This window comes from Micrasema longulum, unplaced genomic scaffold, assembly GCF_059751315.1.
Source record: "Micrasema longulum isolate JH-2025_06_02 unplaced genomic scaffold, ASM5975131v1 h1tg001006l, whole genome shotgun sequence".
Taxonomy (NCBI): domain Eukaryota; kingdom Metazoa; phylum Arthropoda; class Insecta; order Trichoptera; family Brachycentridae; genus Micrasema; species Micrasema longulum.
In genome coordinates, this window is record NW_028278194.1 from 176592 (window position 1) to 192688 (window position 16097).

Consider the following 16097-nt stretch of genomic DNA (forward strand, 5'->3'; position numbering starts at 1 on the left):
CATCTCTGTTGTAATATGTTGATATAAACAGCTCCCCAAGGAGTGAAATCCAGTTCTTGTCTACAAAAATTTGGACAAACTCAAAATATTGTTGATTTTAACTAATGTTAGTAAATATTAGTATATAACCACTTACCGACTTTAGAAGTTAACTGGTTTCAAGACGTACGCGTTTCTTCGTCAGGACACTCACTACACTAACATGCAAATACTACAATACACCTCCGCCTGCACCATCATCGTAGCATATATATAGTATTTCCAAAAATACATAAATCACAAGCAGATTTATAGAGATGCGAACACCACCGTGTCAAAACATGCATTAAAATATATAATCTTTAATTAAAGTGTTGTTGGGGAGTTGTCAGGGAGGGGGGAGAGGTAGGGTTACCCGATTTGTTAATTATTAATTAAAAAAGTAGGCTATACTGAAAAGATATTTGATTATTTACTAAGGGAATATATTTTTTTAAGGTTTTTTAATGTGAAAAATCTCAATATAATATAATTCAACTTTTTTCTCATTATTTGAATGTTATTTTTTTACTCTTTTATCCTTATTAAAATCGTGATTCGAAGTTATAAGATGATTAGCAAACTCTGAAAAATAATTATTATTACATATTTAAACATCTAATGTGTTTTAATGCGAATAATAAACACGAGGCGCGAAATTTGAGCTGCATTGGAAACGATAAACTCCTGAGTTGTCAAATATCACTTTTATATGTCAATTTATTAGTAATTTTCCGATATTATTTTTAGTGTAAAATGCAGGTTTTATATTTGAAGACCTGTAATAAAATAGGGCTTAAATACCAAAAAATAAAAAATGACGTTGAGTATGAGGAAATGTTCTATATGCCTACGCCAATAACACAAATTAGAACTTATGTACCAGAAAAAAATATTTTATATCAATCTGAAGTCATGTATATGGGATGAAGCCTAAGTACAATACCCATTAACGCATATAAGGGCCTACGTGATTAATCGCAGCGCTAAGCATTTCATACAAAATGGCTGGACGCGAGACTTGTGATCCGGATACGCCTTTTACAACAAAGCGGAAAAGAAGTGGTTTTAATAAGTTAAGTGAAAATAAAAAGTTAAAAGCCCAAGGGAAACAATATTGTTCTACTAAAAATGTAATTGTACCAGCAAAAAGTCCTCCGAATACTTCGGTAAGTCGCTTTTTAAAAAAAAATCTGTTTTGACAAATTTTTGACAAGTTTTAACTAGCGTTCAGAATCTAGGGATGTGCAAACGATGTCTGAGGTGCACAGGGCTCAAAGCACGTAGCCTGGGAGGAGAAATCGAGTGAACACGATCACCAAATAGTGATATTTCAATTATTTTAGTATGGAAAAATATCGGCTTAAAATATAATCTTTGAGTGAATTACTAAAGTTTTAAGAATAGTGGAGTATTTTATGTTCATTTGCATGATACTTTGCTTTATTTATTCTGAGATTTTAAAAGGATTTTTCTATATTTATAGCTGTAATAAGTGCTAAATTGACCCCGTTATACCAAATTTTACAAATTTTATTCAAACGTTTTAACTAAAATTCATGTATAATTTAGTATGTATTTCATATATAATTTAGAAGATTAATAGCTTTATAGCTTAATTTACAAGAAACATTGTGCATTTTCCTAATTACTCCTGTGAAATTATCAGATAGGTGGGTGAATATTTATTTTTTGGCAAGAAAGCGATAAAAATACGGCTTTTCGAAATGTCAAAAGTGATATACATATTCACCCAGGTAAATAATTTGTAGTATTGCTTGTATGTTAACCTTAGAAAGTGGCATTTAGGGTTATTTTTGACAGTCCTCCGTAAAGTTGACTTTTTTTTCAGTTCACTTGCAAGTGTCAGAATGACTGTAAAAGTCTTCTTTATGATCAAAAACTGCAGTTGCATAAATAATTTTACGAAGCTGGTGACTGGTTGAAGCAAAGTGCATATTTAATGGGATTATTCCATATTTCAAACATTAAAAGACGGAGAAATGGGAAATACAAAAACCCATCAGAAAGCAAAAGGCAGTGTACTGTTTATTACACTGTCCCTAATGACAATGGTCAAGTAGTCAATGTCTGTCGTGCCACTTTTATTGATATATTTGGAGTAAGTATTAAGGTATTCGAGTCCTACTAATACGAGAAAAAAACGCGGAGAGACTATCCTCACCGAAAAAGGGGTAATAAGAAAAAATATCGAAAATTCGATCTTGAAGACGAAAACCAAGTCATCGGGCATGTTAAATTGTTTCCACGACAAGAAAGCCACTATTCACGAGCTAAGACAAGTAATAAATTAATTACATTTAAAAATAAATTAATTAATTGGCGATATAAAAACCTATAAACTACACCAATTAGATTACCAAAGCCGGATCACGGACGAAAAAAAAAAGATTTACTCAACATGATCGAGTATATGCCTTCTGAAGAACACAAAAATTTCTACAAAAATCTTTTCCAGTAGAGAGTTATGATAGATATCTTTTTCCATTGATTAATAATTATTATTTTTAATTTACATACCTACATTATAAATGATGTATTTTTTTGTTCAAAATTATTAGTTTTACGCATCCTTGAATTAAAAATCAGACATTATAATGGATGTTGGAGATAGGCCCTATTTTATGTTTTTACGCTAGGCACTTAGGCCTGACTAATGAAATAGCAGTTGGTCTTAAGGCCTTCTCAATTACTTTGTTATTTTATACCCTTTTAAAATAATATTTTACTATATAATTTTCACTAAACTTATTTCTTACACATTTGTACACATTTTAAAGAATTAAAAAATATATGCTGTATACCAAAAAAACTGAGTATATCTTTAAACCCTTGTAACTTTTTTTCACTTTTCTGGTGCTTAGGCCCAATTTTATTACAGGTCTTCATTTTATGGCAATAATTTTGAAATTTCAGCTAAGGTATTATTTACATATAAAATTTTCCTTAATTTACAAGTTATATCTTTATCTTTATTAGCCTTTATTTGAGGAAATAAGAATTATTTTTTTAATTTTTGTTTTAGTTTTCTATTTAAAAGGTCATCAATTGATTTGACACCTCTAACCCCCCTACCTCACAACTCCCTACCAATTCTTCAAAATAAGTTAAAATATTTTTTGATTAACATTAATGCATGTTTAGATATGGTGGTGTTCGCATCTCTATTAATCTGCATGTGATTGATGTATTTTTGAAAATACTATACATATACTACGGTGATGATGAAGTTGGAGGTGTATTTTAGTATTTGCATGTTGTTGTTGGTGTAGCAAATGTCCTGACAAAGAGACGGATACGTCTCGAAACCGGTAGACTAAAAAAGTAGGTAAGTGGTTATTCACTAATATTAACTAACATTAATTAATTACAATATTTGAGTTTGTTCAAATGTTCGGAGACAAAACACTGGATTTCACCCCCTCGGGAGTCATTAATATTAACAAATTACAACAGGGATAGAGAATACCTTAAAATCAACAGATGGAAGAATTGAAGAAATATGGATGTTCAAACATAGGCAAGAATGTTACACAGTGTGTAAATTGGCCACTTAAACCAGCCAATGACAGGTCATAAGCCCTGTCAATGCCTAGACTTTCATATTCCCCTATTTAAGATATTCTCCATCCCTGTTGTAATTTGTTAATTAATTACATCATTGATCATACAATATTGACATTATATTTTTGCTAATATAAGTCACTAGTCTCTGACTGATTTGAAGAGTTATTTATTTTCTTGCTGCCATGGATGTAGTCAAATTTGTACCACCCGGAAAAGCGTTTTCGATTTTTTATAAAATGGTATTTTACTACAAATTAGTAAAATAAAAAGTCGTACCTCAAAGATTTAAGAAAAAATGCGGTCTAACTTTTCGTCATACAAACGTATCCCCTCATTTTCTCCCTGGATTATGGCACTAGAGCAGTGTTTTTTTACACAATATAGATATTTACTATTCGTTTTATCTGCTGTCTTCGAACGTATGGCCAACAACCATGAAAAAAAAAGAAAAAGGCACTCTCACAGAAAAAAATATTTTGATAATTTTTCGCAAAAAAAACCGGTTAAATAAAAAATAAAAAATGACACCTTGATTTTGAAGATTTTAGTTAGACATAATCAGCCCGACGTGCAGTTGCCTTCCTCACTCAATATCGGGTAGGCATCTGTAGGAGACTTATAGAAAAAAAATGTTCAAATACATATTCATTCAATTTCTGACACCGTATGTCCTCTTAAGGGCATTGAATTACTGCATTTTCGCTTTTGAAATGGCTCAAAATTAGACAGCGTAGAGACTATCACTCCCTCACACTTTTGTTCAATGAACTTCAAAGTCCTAACGCTCCAATATACCTCCGTGAAAACTTTCAACGCCCATCAGTTCACGGTTTACCTCTTCGTTCTAATTCTCAAGGCACTTTCTTAATACCAATCCACAATTTTTTTTTCTTCTCTAACTCATACAGTGTCCATGCCGCTTGACTGTGGAATCCCCTATCCTCTATTAAATATGGTACTAAAGTATCTCTGTTTAAATCACGTCTGAAGAAACATCTCCTTTCTCTTCATCAAGACGACGACATAATATTAGTCAAAAATGCTGACACACACAAATATAACACCAGACAACAACAACACTATCATATTGAAAAAGCAAAGACAAACACTGGACAGTCAAAAATACTACATAATGGACTTAAACACTACAACGACTTACCTTACTACTTGAAAACTTTTACTGGAGACAAATTTAAAATCAATCTGAAAAAGCACATGATGTCTGAACTAACTAGACTAGACGAGACATAAAATGACTATACAATGTAAAATTTCTAATGTAACCCTAACGAGTTTTTTAAAATTGTAAATAAATAAAAAAATAAAAAATAAAAAAACACTTTGAGCACCGACCGAATACACATATAATTTACCCTGTGCCCGGGCCATTTTTTTTAAATTTCATGCTTTGTGAAGGGTTTCTTAAACGTGTCATAATTATGAAAATACTGGGTTAAATCAATTTTACCTTCTCATATTTATTTGAAGCAATTTAATAAGTCATTTTTGTATGATAGTTTTTCCAACATTGGCCTTTATGGAAAGCCACATTGCAATGTTCGCACATATACCTACAGCGCCTCACTCCTTTTTTTGTGCTTTGTATCCCGGAGCCGTGTAAACACGTGATTATAATATAATAACCACGCGTTGTGTCCCGGTCCCGTGTTTTCACGTAGTTTACCAGCAGCAAAAAAGTACTTATAAAAGTCACTAGATGTCATTAAAATGCACTTTTTTGAACAGCTGGTAAATCGCGTGAAAACACGGGACCGGGACACAACGCGTGGTTATATAATCACGTGTTTACACGGCTCAGGGGTACAAAGTGTTAATATCTCCTCCTTTCCTGTTTCCTCTTTTTTCCTTTTTACCGTTGAGTAATGGTATTGATTTAAGATAATTTATGCGAAAATATATTTATTTCTATTTTTATAAACGTATTCATAGCAATTTTTATTTCCTATTGAATATGTGTTGTAACGAGTTACAAGAATTAAAAAAACAAAACTTTTATTTTATTGGTTTTTTGAAAGAAATTGACATTTGGCAATCAGCCCGCCAATGTACAATTTATATTATGAACAAAAAATTAAATAAATAAATACAAATTACAAATACTTGAAATCCAGTAAATTTTAAGCATTTAAGTTTTTTTTTCGGACGGACCCCCTCGGAGGTTTCGCGTGGCCACAGCGGTAATACGGCCCTGCACGTAATAATTGTCTCCTGTCTTATCTTTCATCTTTGATTGATGGCTTGCCATTAAACTGGGTAAATATTTTGCCTAAGACACTAAACATATAAATCTTTTAATTTGAAAAATAAACTTACTTCTTCTTCCAACGACACTGGAAACTGAGTTATTGGTTTGACAGCGACATCCTCAAGAGCTTGTTGTCTCCTGAAATTGAACAAAAGGGTTTGATTGTTTTTTATTTTTTACACATATGCCCAGTGGGCATTTTAACGGGCCATTTACATTGTCAGTATACACATACGACTTTAGAATACATAAGGTACATTTTTGGTCTTAAGAAATATGAGCACATTTTTTATTATCGTAGGCAACTGAAATGTCTCAAAATTAGACAGCGGAGAGACTATCACTCCCTCTCACTTCTGTTTAATGTACTTCATAGTCCTAACGATCCTATATACCTGCGTGAAAAATTTCAACGCTTATCAGTTCATGGTTTACCTCTTCGTTCTAATTCTCAAGGCACTCTCTTAATACCCATCCAACATTTCTCTTTCAAAGCGTCCATGCGGCTCGACTGTAGAATCATCTTCCATCCACCATCAAAGATTTTACCACATTATCTCTGTTTAAATCACGTCTGAAGAAACATCTCCTTTTTCTTCTTTAGTCTTTCCTCCTTTTCTCCTTTTCCTCTTTCCTCTTTTCCTTTTTCCCATTGAATAATAGTTTTGATTTAAGGTAATTTATTACGTTCATTTCTATTTTAATATATATTTGTCTTTTTGATCTTTTTTTCTATTGAATATGTGCTGTAACTTGAATTATAAAAATAAAACTTTCATTTTCTTAGCTGGTTGGAAGAAATTGCTATTTGGCAATAAGCCCGCCAATGTACAAATAACATTAATATATATTTAGCTTTTTAATCTGTTTTTCTATTAAATATGTGCTGTAACTTGAATAATAAGATTAAAACTTTTATTTTATTGGCTGGTTGGAAGAAATTGCTATTTGGAAATAAGCCCGCCAATGTACAAATAACATTTAAATAAATAAATAAAACCATTTAAATGAGGGTATTATAAGCAAACTTAGAAATGGCCCACGCTCAGACGCTGAAGTCTTTGTGGGCATTTTTTTCAAATTACGGTATATCTTAATTTTAAGATGTATTTTTTAAAGTGTATTTTTGTAATGAAAATAAATGTATGGAAAAAAAGTTAAAAATAAAAAGTTACTGAGATATTTCCTTTGCTATAAAAACTTTGAAAAAAATATTCAGAGATTTCTAATTTTGCTTCACCAACTCAATGGAAAATGCTGAGTTTGCGGTGTTAAGAAGTATGATTGAAATCTATTTTTGCAAGATTTAGATACGGTTTTGAATAACGCTATAATTTCGTTTGGTAGGTTTTTATGTATTTATTTATTTTTATTTATTAATTCAAATATTTTCCATGGGGCTCAAACTTTGGTAGGGCCGCGGTGGTGCATATTTTGCTGGAAAATTTGTACATATAAAATGCCGTGTAATGCCAATAGTCCTACTCCCTAGCGTCTATGAGTGGTCTCATTGGCCCCGCAATCCCTGGGCAATGTGGCCACTGGCATTAACATCAGTGCCATATAATGTTGCTAAACAATTTTTAAATAATGGTTCTTCCATCAAGGTATTTTCTATGAATATTAGAAGCATAAACAAAAATTTTGATGCCCTAATGGTTGTTTTAACTGAACTAAATTGTGATATAGATGCTATCATACTGTCAGAATGCTGGATAAATGAATATTATATTCCTAAAACTATTGGAAACTACAACCAATGTCATTCTTGTAATAATAAACTACAAAATGACGGTGTCGTTATATTTGTAAAAAGTAAACTAGCTTTTACAAGTAAGGAAGTATGCTTTCCACATTCCAATTGTATTGAAATTGAAATCAATAATATGATGACTATTCTAGCTATCTACCGTTCTCCTCACAACACAAACATAACGTCTTTCTTATCATCGTTAAACGAATATTTGGAACTTAACAAGAACACAAAAAACTTTTTTATCTTAGGAGATACAAACATCAATATAATTAATAATATGCACCCACAAGCCAATGAATACCTGAACCTTCTTGGTACATATGGATTCTATCCGGCAATTATGGTACCCACAAGGGTAACGGAAACAACTAGTAGCTGCATTGACCACGTTTTCTTAAAAAGTTTACTACACACTAGGGCAGTTGTTTACAAATGTAGCATAACCGATCACTATGCTAACATTATCAGTGTAGCAACCTCGACACCACCTCCACCTGAGCGACAATATAATAGTAAAAATATTGATTACAATTTATTATTCCAAAAAATAACTGAAGAGACCTGGTCTCCAGTCTATTCAAACAACGACCCAAATATTTCTTGCAAACACTTTGTTAATATACTCGATGCACATATAACAAATGCTACAAGCATCACACGGAGAACATCGTCAAAGAAACGTAAAATCAAACCTTGGATAACAACAGGACTTATCAAATGTGTTAGAAAAAGAGACAAACTTCATCGATATTCTATTAATAATCCTACTGATCGAATTTTAAATCATTACTATAAGAAATATAGAAATAGATGCAACAAAACCATAAAAAATGTTAAAGAGGAATACTATAGAAATAAGATTCTCGATGCTAAAGGTGATGGAAAAAGAATATGGCAAATCATAAAAGAAATTTCATATACATCTGGGACAAGAAATTCTATAAACGATATTAACATAGATGAAAAACCGTATAACGTACTGAAAAACCCTGACCAAATTGCCAACCACTTTAACAAATTTTTCGCTAACATAGGATCTAATTTAGCTAATATTATCAAAAATAGACTGAAAAACTCCGAACAAGAATTGGCTTCGCGAATAAACGGCTCTAATATACCGTACCCTCCATTTAATATTTCACCCACTAATCATGTTGAGCTTAATGCGGTTATTTCCTCGCTAAAGAATTGTTGCTCTTCAGGTACTGACAATATTACTACTAAATGTGTTAAGCACCTAAAAAACATAATCGCTTTTCCTCTAACACATATTATAAACTGCAGCTTTAAGGAGGGAATTTTCCCTAATTGTCTGAAAAACTCTATTGTTATTCCTATTTTTAAATCCAAAGATAAGTGCTCAGTTAACAATTACCGACCAATTTCTCTTCTTAGTGTAGTTTCTAAAATCATAGAATTGATAGTTAAAACAAGGTTTAATTTCTTCCTAGAGATCAATAGCATTTTATCAAATAATCAGTTCGGTTTTAGACAAAAAAAGAGCACATCTGATGCGATAGCAAATTTATCAAAGATACTGTCCGAATGTTTAGATAGAAAAAGTAAAACTATAGCTGTGTTCCTTGATCTAGCTAAGGCTTTTGACACTGTGTCCTACTCGATACTGTGTAGAAGACTATCAGAAATAGGAGTCAATGGAACTGCATTAAAATGGTTTGAAAATTATCTGACAGGGAGAACTCAAACTACAAAAATAACGGATGAGACGGGAAAAGAAACTAGAAGCAAAAGTCAACCAGTCATAAACGGTGTGCCCCAAGGTAGTGTACTGGGTCCAATACTATTTCTTGTATACATTAATAATCTCTGTAACATGGAACTTGGCAAAGCCATTATTTCTTTCGCAGATGATACCGTAATCGTTTTCGATGGATGCTCATGGAACGATGTTTTTTGTAAGGCCACAGAAGGAATGGAAATGGTGAGAAAGTGGTTAGACATAAATTTACTTTCCCTCAATATAGATAAAACAAACTACATAACATTTAGCCTCAGTGGAGCTACCCAACCAGTCATATCTTTCAATGTTATGCTTCATACTTGTGGTTTAAACCAAATTCCTGGACAAGATAAAGTGCCGTGTACCTGCTCTCCCTTGAAAAGAGTTAATGAAATTAAATATTTGGGAATTATGATTGACAGCCATCTTAAATGGGAATCTCACATTTCTATGACTGTCAAAAAACTCCGAAAACTGATACATGTGTTCTACTCATTGAGAGGTGTTTTAGACTACGGAGCAGTTAAATCGGTATATTTTGCACTGTTCCAGTCGGTTGCGTCATATGGAATAATTGGATGGGGTGGTTGTTCGGAGGTCATACTAAATCCATTGGTCATTCTCCAAAAAACAATATTGAAAATAATGCTAAAACTGCCATCTACTTACCCCTCTCATACTCTATTTGAAACAACAAATTTACTAACTGTCAGACAACTTTATGTTAGAGAAGTCCTTACAAATTTCTGGTCTTCAATAAAAAATAGAACACAACAAAATATTAAAACAAGATATGCAATGAGCATAAACTTTGGGGTACCTCTAAGTAGAACTGCCTTTTTTCAGAGGCATTTTACAGTATTGGGCCCTAGGTTTTTTAACATGTTGGACCCTGACATAAAGACGTCTGTCAGTTACAATGTTTATAAGAAGAAGGTGAGCAAGTGGATTAGGGGTAGACCTTTTTATATCCTGTAATTATTTTCATGACTAAAAATTGTGTTGCTTTTAATTGAAAAAAATCTCTTATTGTTTTTATGTATATTTCATTTTTACTTTTTATGTTTATTCATTTACATATGTTTTTTTTTTCTTTTTAAAACTAGTATTTTAACCGTATCTTATTTTTAAAAAAAATATATAAATGGTATATTCTGTAATTTATTTTTGTTCTTCAATTTTTATTATTATCGGTATGTTTTCCAATTTATATTTTTGTTTAATTTCTTAATTACTCATTTTATATATTATAATGTGTATTTGTGGTTCAATTTTTATTATTATCGGTATGTTTTATAATTTATAATAATTGTGTCTCATTTATTTACTATTAATGGCATATTTTCTAATCTATTTTTATGATTCAATTTTTATTATTATTACTTGCATGTTTTCTAATTTAAATTTATATTGATTTTTTATAATGTTATTATTATTCTTTGAATTTATTAAGCATCATTTAATGAAATTAAAAATAAAAAAAAACACATGAATAAAATAAGGTCCTTCCTAAACACAGGAATTTCCTAGCTAGTCGGGACCTGAAACAAATAAACTCTGTACATTTTAAAACTGTGAAATGCTAAATAAATAAATAAATAAATAAATAGCAGATAGGGAGAGGATGAATGGCGAGTGTCCGACGCCATAAAACGGGACCCCTCCAGCTAAGGGTAGGTAACCCCGACAGAAAATTCCACCGAAGAAGGCAACGGGAAACCACTTCGGTTGATAATTCCCAGGATATCACTATGAAGAGAAACCAAACAATAGCCCCGAGTCCCGGGCGGTCCTTAAATGGACCAGGGGTGCGAAGAATCTCCCGGCTCGACATCGAACTGTAGAGGAGCTGTTTCGCACTGCTCAGGATAGGGAAGCTTTTTCCCAAGTGATCGTCAACGTCGGCGGGACCCGACATGACACGTGAAGAAGAAGAAGATTTTTTCCATTATAAACTTTATGTAATTATAAAAATAATGTGACCTCACTGGGGTTATCCATGACGAGGACACATAACAATATAATTTTTTATTTTTTTAATTTTGTTTTTTCTTTTCATAGTAGTATTGCTCCTGAAGTGGCAACGGATGATCGAATTACACTGCATTTGATTTACCGATGCAGTGCCTTATGCGCTACTGAGTGCGAGAAGGGGCATGATGATGAATAATGACAGTCTACTCTAAGTAAATACCTTAGTAAGATGACTCGGAATACCGGCCCGGCAAGTCCCTTTATAATGGCGGAGGCGTTGAGGTGGCATCTTCCGTGGAGCACTACGCCATTCACCTGAAAAAATAATGTATTTGTTAATAATGTACATTATATTAATAAATAAATAAAGATATTCACTAATTAGATTGTATGGGAGGAAACTTACAACAACCATATTAAACCATTAGAAACTGTTCAAAAATTTATATTAAAAATAATGCTTCACGAAAATCGCACTTTTCCCTCTTTCCAATTGTTCCATAAGGCTAAACTTTTACACATAAGACAAATATATTGTTTTCAATCTTTAAAATATATTTTTAAGAACCAAAATTTATTTACAAGTAATTCAAATAGATCAAGTCAAAGAAGGAATCGTGTGTTAGAAATACCACATTGTAAAATGAGGCTCGCACAGAGACATGCATATTTTATGGGCCGAAAATTTTTTAATTCTTCTTTTACTGATTTCATTAATTCCAAACTTTCAAAATTTTCCTTCTTTTAAAAACACGCACTATCCTGGATACAAACTAAAGATATGAACTCTTTTTTTCCATAATATATTTTGTTACCCTTTAATAATAAGGAATATTTTTATGTTTTCTATGATATTTTTTATTTCCTTTTTTAATTACCATAAAAAAAATTCATGTAATCTTTTACAGCAAATTTTATTTTCTCTTTCTTATGTTACACAAAAATATTATAACCGTCTATTTATTATAGGAGCAAAAATTCATTGACATTTTCTTGTATACCCACGAACAAGCCATGGCCTTTGTGGGATTTTTTTGTTTACTATTTTTACTATTAATATGTATTTCATTGCCATGTAATTACCCTTTATTTTTTGACTACTCTGTTTTACCTCTCATGTATATATAAAAAAAAAAACAAAAAAAATTCTTAGTATTTACTTTTATTTTTAAATATAAATAATTTTTGAAAATAACAGCAAATTTTGCATAAAATAGATACAGATTATAAATAAAATGGAAATTTTAGTTGTAAAAAATGCATATATATATATACATATGTATATACAAATAAATATGCACATTTTTCAGGGTAAATGATAAAAATTTTCAATTAATCAGAATGTATCCAGTAATAAAATTAAATGAATAATTACATAATTTTAGGATGTCATTAATAAAAAGAGTAGATATTATATCAAAACATAATCATGCCTAATTAAAGAGACCATTGCAGGAGACTGCTGCTTTTTTTTTTTTAAAGAAAGTATTTGCGTTATTATGATTTACCCAAATATTTTAATTTTGAGGGCCATTTTCAACGAGTTGTAAATAACTCACAACTAGAAAATGGGAATCAAGTTGGGGTAGAGTGGGATTCGAACCACGAACCATGAATCACGGACCATTGATCCGTGATTCAGAGACACTAGCCACAGGACCACAACCCGATTTTGATATGATATTGCATATACTATTAAGCGTGTTGTCCAGATGTTTATTGAAATATATATTTATGTAATAATTTTTATTTGTTATTTTTGCTATTATTTAACAATGTACATTAGAGTTGGCCGATGATGCATGAAGTTTTTTATTTTTTTAGACACCAATGTGTAAGGGGACTAAATAGTAACATTTTTGATCACATTGAATGTAAAAATTATTAAAAAAATATATTCCATACTACTTTTGGCTCTCAACCGAGGTTTGAAAGTTTATAACTGTCTGAAAATTTTGTTTATTATCTATATTGATAATATTATTTTTTCGTTAGTTAAAATATAACTTGCACTTTACAAATTCAAACCGGTTTTAAAACTACCGAAATGCAAAAAGTTTACGCTCCGTGGAACTGATTCCGTTGAGCGCTAGGCTAATATTGACGAAAACGATGTCTCATTAAAACAATGCTACCTATTTATTACAAAACAAAGTGCAACTCGCGCATTAATATGCTTATTTAATTAGTTTTAATGCTCAATATCAAATTTAATTGGCCGATTTTCTTACTTAAATACGAAATGACAGCCGGTATAGTAAAAAAAAAAGACTTTTTCGAAAACTTCAAGCTCTGGTTGAGGGCCAAATGTAATATCAAATACTTTTTTTGAAATTTTTTGCATTCCGAGTAATCCAAAAGGCAATTTTTTAGACCCTTTTCATTTCAAAATTCGGAAATATCCTGAAATAATTGGTCCATCCTAATGTACATCTTTTTACTTTACATTGTATTCCAACTCAACACATGACTCTTGGCCTCATAGGTTTGGGGTACGTTATGAGTATTTTTTTATAGTATATATGTATTTGTGGAAATAAATATAAAAATTGAAAATAATTGATCATGAATTCCTACGATGCATATTTATTTATTTATTTATGAAATCATAGTCTTTATATAAAAAACAAGGTACAAAAGAACAATTTTAAAAAGTAAGACCAATTACAGATTTCACACTAATGAATGCAGGGGGAGAGGGGAAAAATAATTTAATTCTAAAAAAGTAAAAGTAAAAATATTCCATAAAAAGTTCATATAAAGGAGAAGACATTGTAAAGCTACTCTACTTTTCTCCCTCTCTCTCTGCTTCCATGAACATTTCAATTTAACTGTAAAAAAAATCACAAGTAACAATAAATTATTCGATGCAGGTAGTAGATGTAGGTAAGTATAAATTAAGAGTTGAAATCAAATTATTAATATTAAAAGTAAAAGTTAAAATTAAAATGAAAAGTTTAAATTAAAATTAAGTTGAAAGTTTAAATTGAAAGCTAAAATTAAGAATTAAAATTAAAAAGTTAAAATTGAAAGACAAAATTAAGAATCAAATTAAAAGTTAAAAGTCAAGCAGGAGATAAATTTAAAATGTCTTTAACTGATCTGATAAAAATATGGTATTTACAATGTAGTATGTCGATGTCACTAAAACTGTCATTATAGGTAATCTGTATTCTTCGTAGAGTGCTATTTCTTAAATAATTAGTCATTGACTTAGGAATGTCGAAGAGTACAGATTGACGAGTTCTACGGACAGGGACTCGATATGAAATGCCTCTAACAATTTCTGGGCTATCAACTACGTTATTAACAATTTTGTATAGAAAGCTCATATCCAACATGGTACGCCGAGTTGCGAGATTTTGAACCTTGTGAAAATTAGCTGACTCAGTCCTACTTGAGAATGAAACATTATTTCTGAAATCTAATTGTCTAAGAAAATAATTTTGAATATGTTCAATACGATTTTTGTACGTATTATATTGGGGATTCCAAATCGGCGAACCAAACTCGAGGACACTACGTACATATGAAAAAAAAAGTTTTCTTAATGCGTCAGTTCTTGTGAAAGGTTTGGTTGATCGTATGACAAACCCTAACATTTTGTAAGCTTTTTCTACAGTATTTTCTATATGTTTGTTAAATGTTAGTTTACTATCAAGTACAACACCAAGGTCACGGACTTCCGTAGAAGAATTTATAATTAACTCGTTGATTTTCTACGAATAATTATTTTTTTTAGAACGAATGCGGTAAAAAGAAATTTGCTGACACTTTTTAATGTTAATAGACAATCTGTTTTTAATGCAATATGTGTTTAATCTATTAAGGTCTTCTTGAAGATTTATACTTTCTTGATCATTATTAATAGGTAAATATACTTTCATATCATCGGCAAAAAGACTGAATTGTGCGAATTTGAAACATTGACTGATTTCATAAATATAGACATTGAAAAGGAGTGGCCCGAGGTGTGAACCTTGGGGCACTCCTGATGGTATAGAAGAAAAGTTTGAACAGAAGCCACCGATTACGACAGATTGACAGCGATTTGTCAAATAAGAAGTAAACCATCGCAAAAGATCTCCGTGAATACCCAGATGTTTGATCTTTAATAGAAGGGTAAGATGGTTTACTTTATCAAAGGCTTTCGCATAGTCAGTGTATATAGCATCTACTTGAGTTTTATTTTCAAATTGAGAGAAAATGTATTGAGTGAATACTGCTAGATTAGTTGTTGTTGATCGTTTTCTAAGAAAGCCGTGCTGCTGTTCGGGAAAGTTACGTGACAAATGAGTATAGACCTGATCATAAACAATTTTTTCGAACATTTTACTAAATACTGGAAGTATGGAAATTGGGCGATAATTTTCAATGCAATTTTTATCCCCACTTTTATGAATCGGTACAATATTTGCTTCCTTCCATTTGCTGGGAAATAATCCTTCCGATAGTGATTTTTTAAAAATAAGAGCAAGAGGAAGAGACAATTCATGAGCGCAATTAATTACGAATACTGGAGGTATCCGGTCACTACCAGGGCCTTTGTTTGCATCTAGCATTCGAATGTATTTTAAACAATGTCTTTGTTAATGCAAATGCTACTTAGATTATCATCGGTAATTACATTGCGTTGAGTATAATCTAAATTAAATGAACTATGTACGCTTGTTTCTCTATCAAAAACAGAATTAAAGTATTTAGAGAATGATTCACATACGTCATAACAATTTTCAATAGTTTCACCAGCATAA

General features: G+C 31.3%; 1 protein-coding gene across 1 annotated transcript in view; it reads right to left on the reverse strand.

Moving 5' to 3' along the window:
• Positions 1-16097, reverse strand: part of LOC148277615 (multiple PDZ domain protein-like) — a 434817-nt gene that overhangs the window by 86052 nt on the left and 332668 nt on the right. The window contains exons 23-24 of the mRNA XM_088232645.1: positions 11564-11658; positions 5941-6010 (exon numbers count right to left, since the gene is read on the reverse strand). Coding sequence (XP_088088771.1) covers positions 5941-6010; positions 11564-11658 — 165 coding nt within the window. The remainder of the gene's footprint in view (positions 1-5940; positions 6011-11563; positions 11659-16097) is intronic.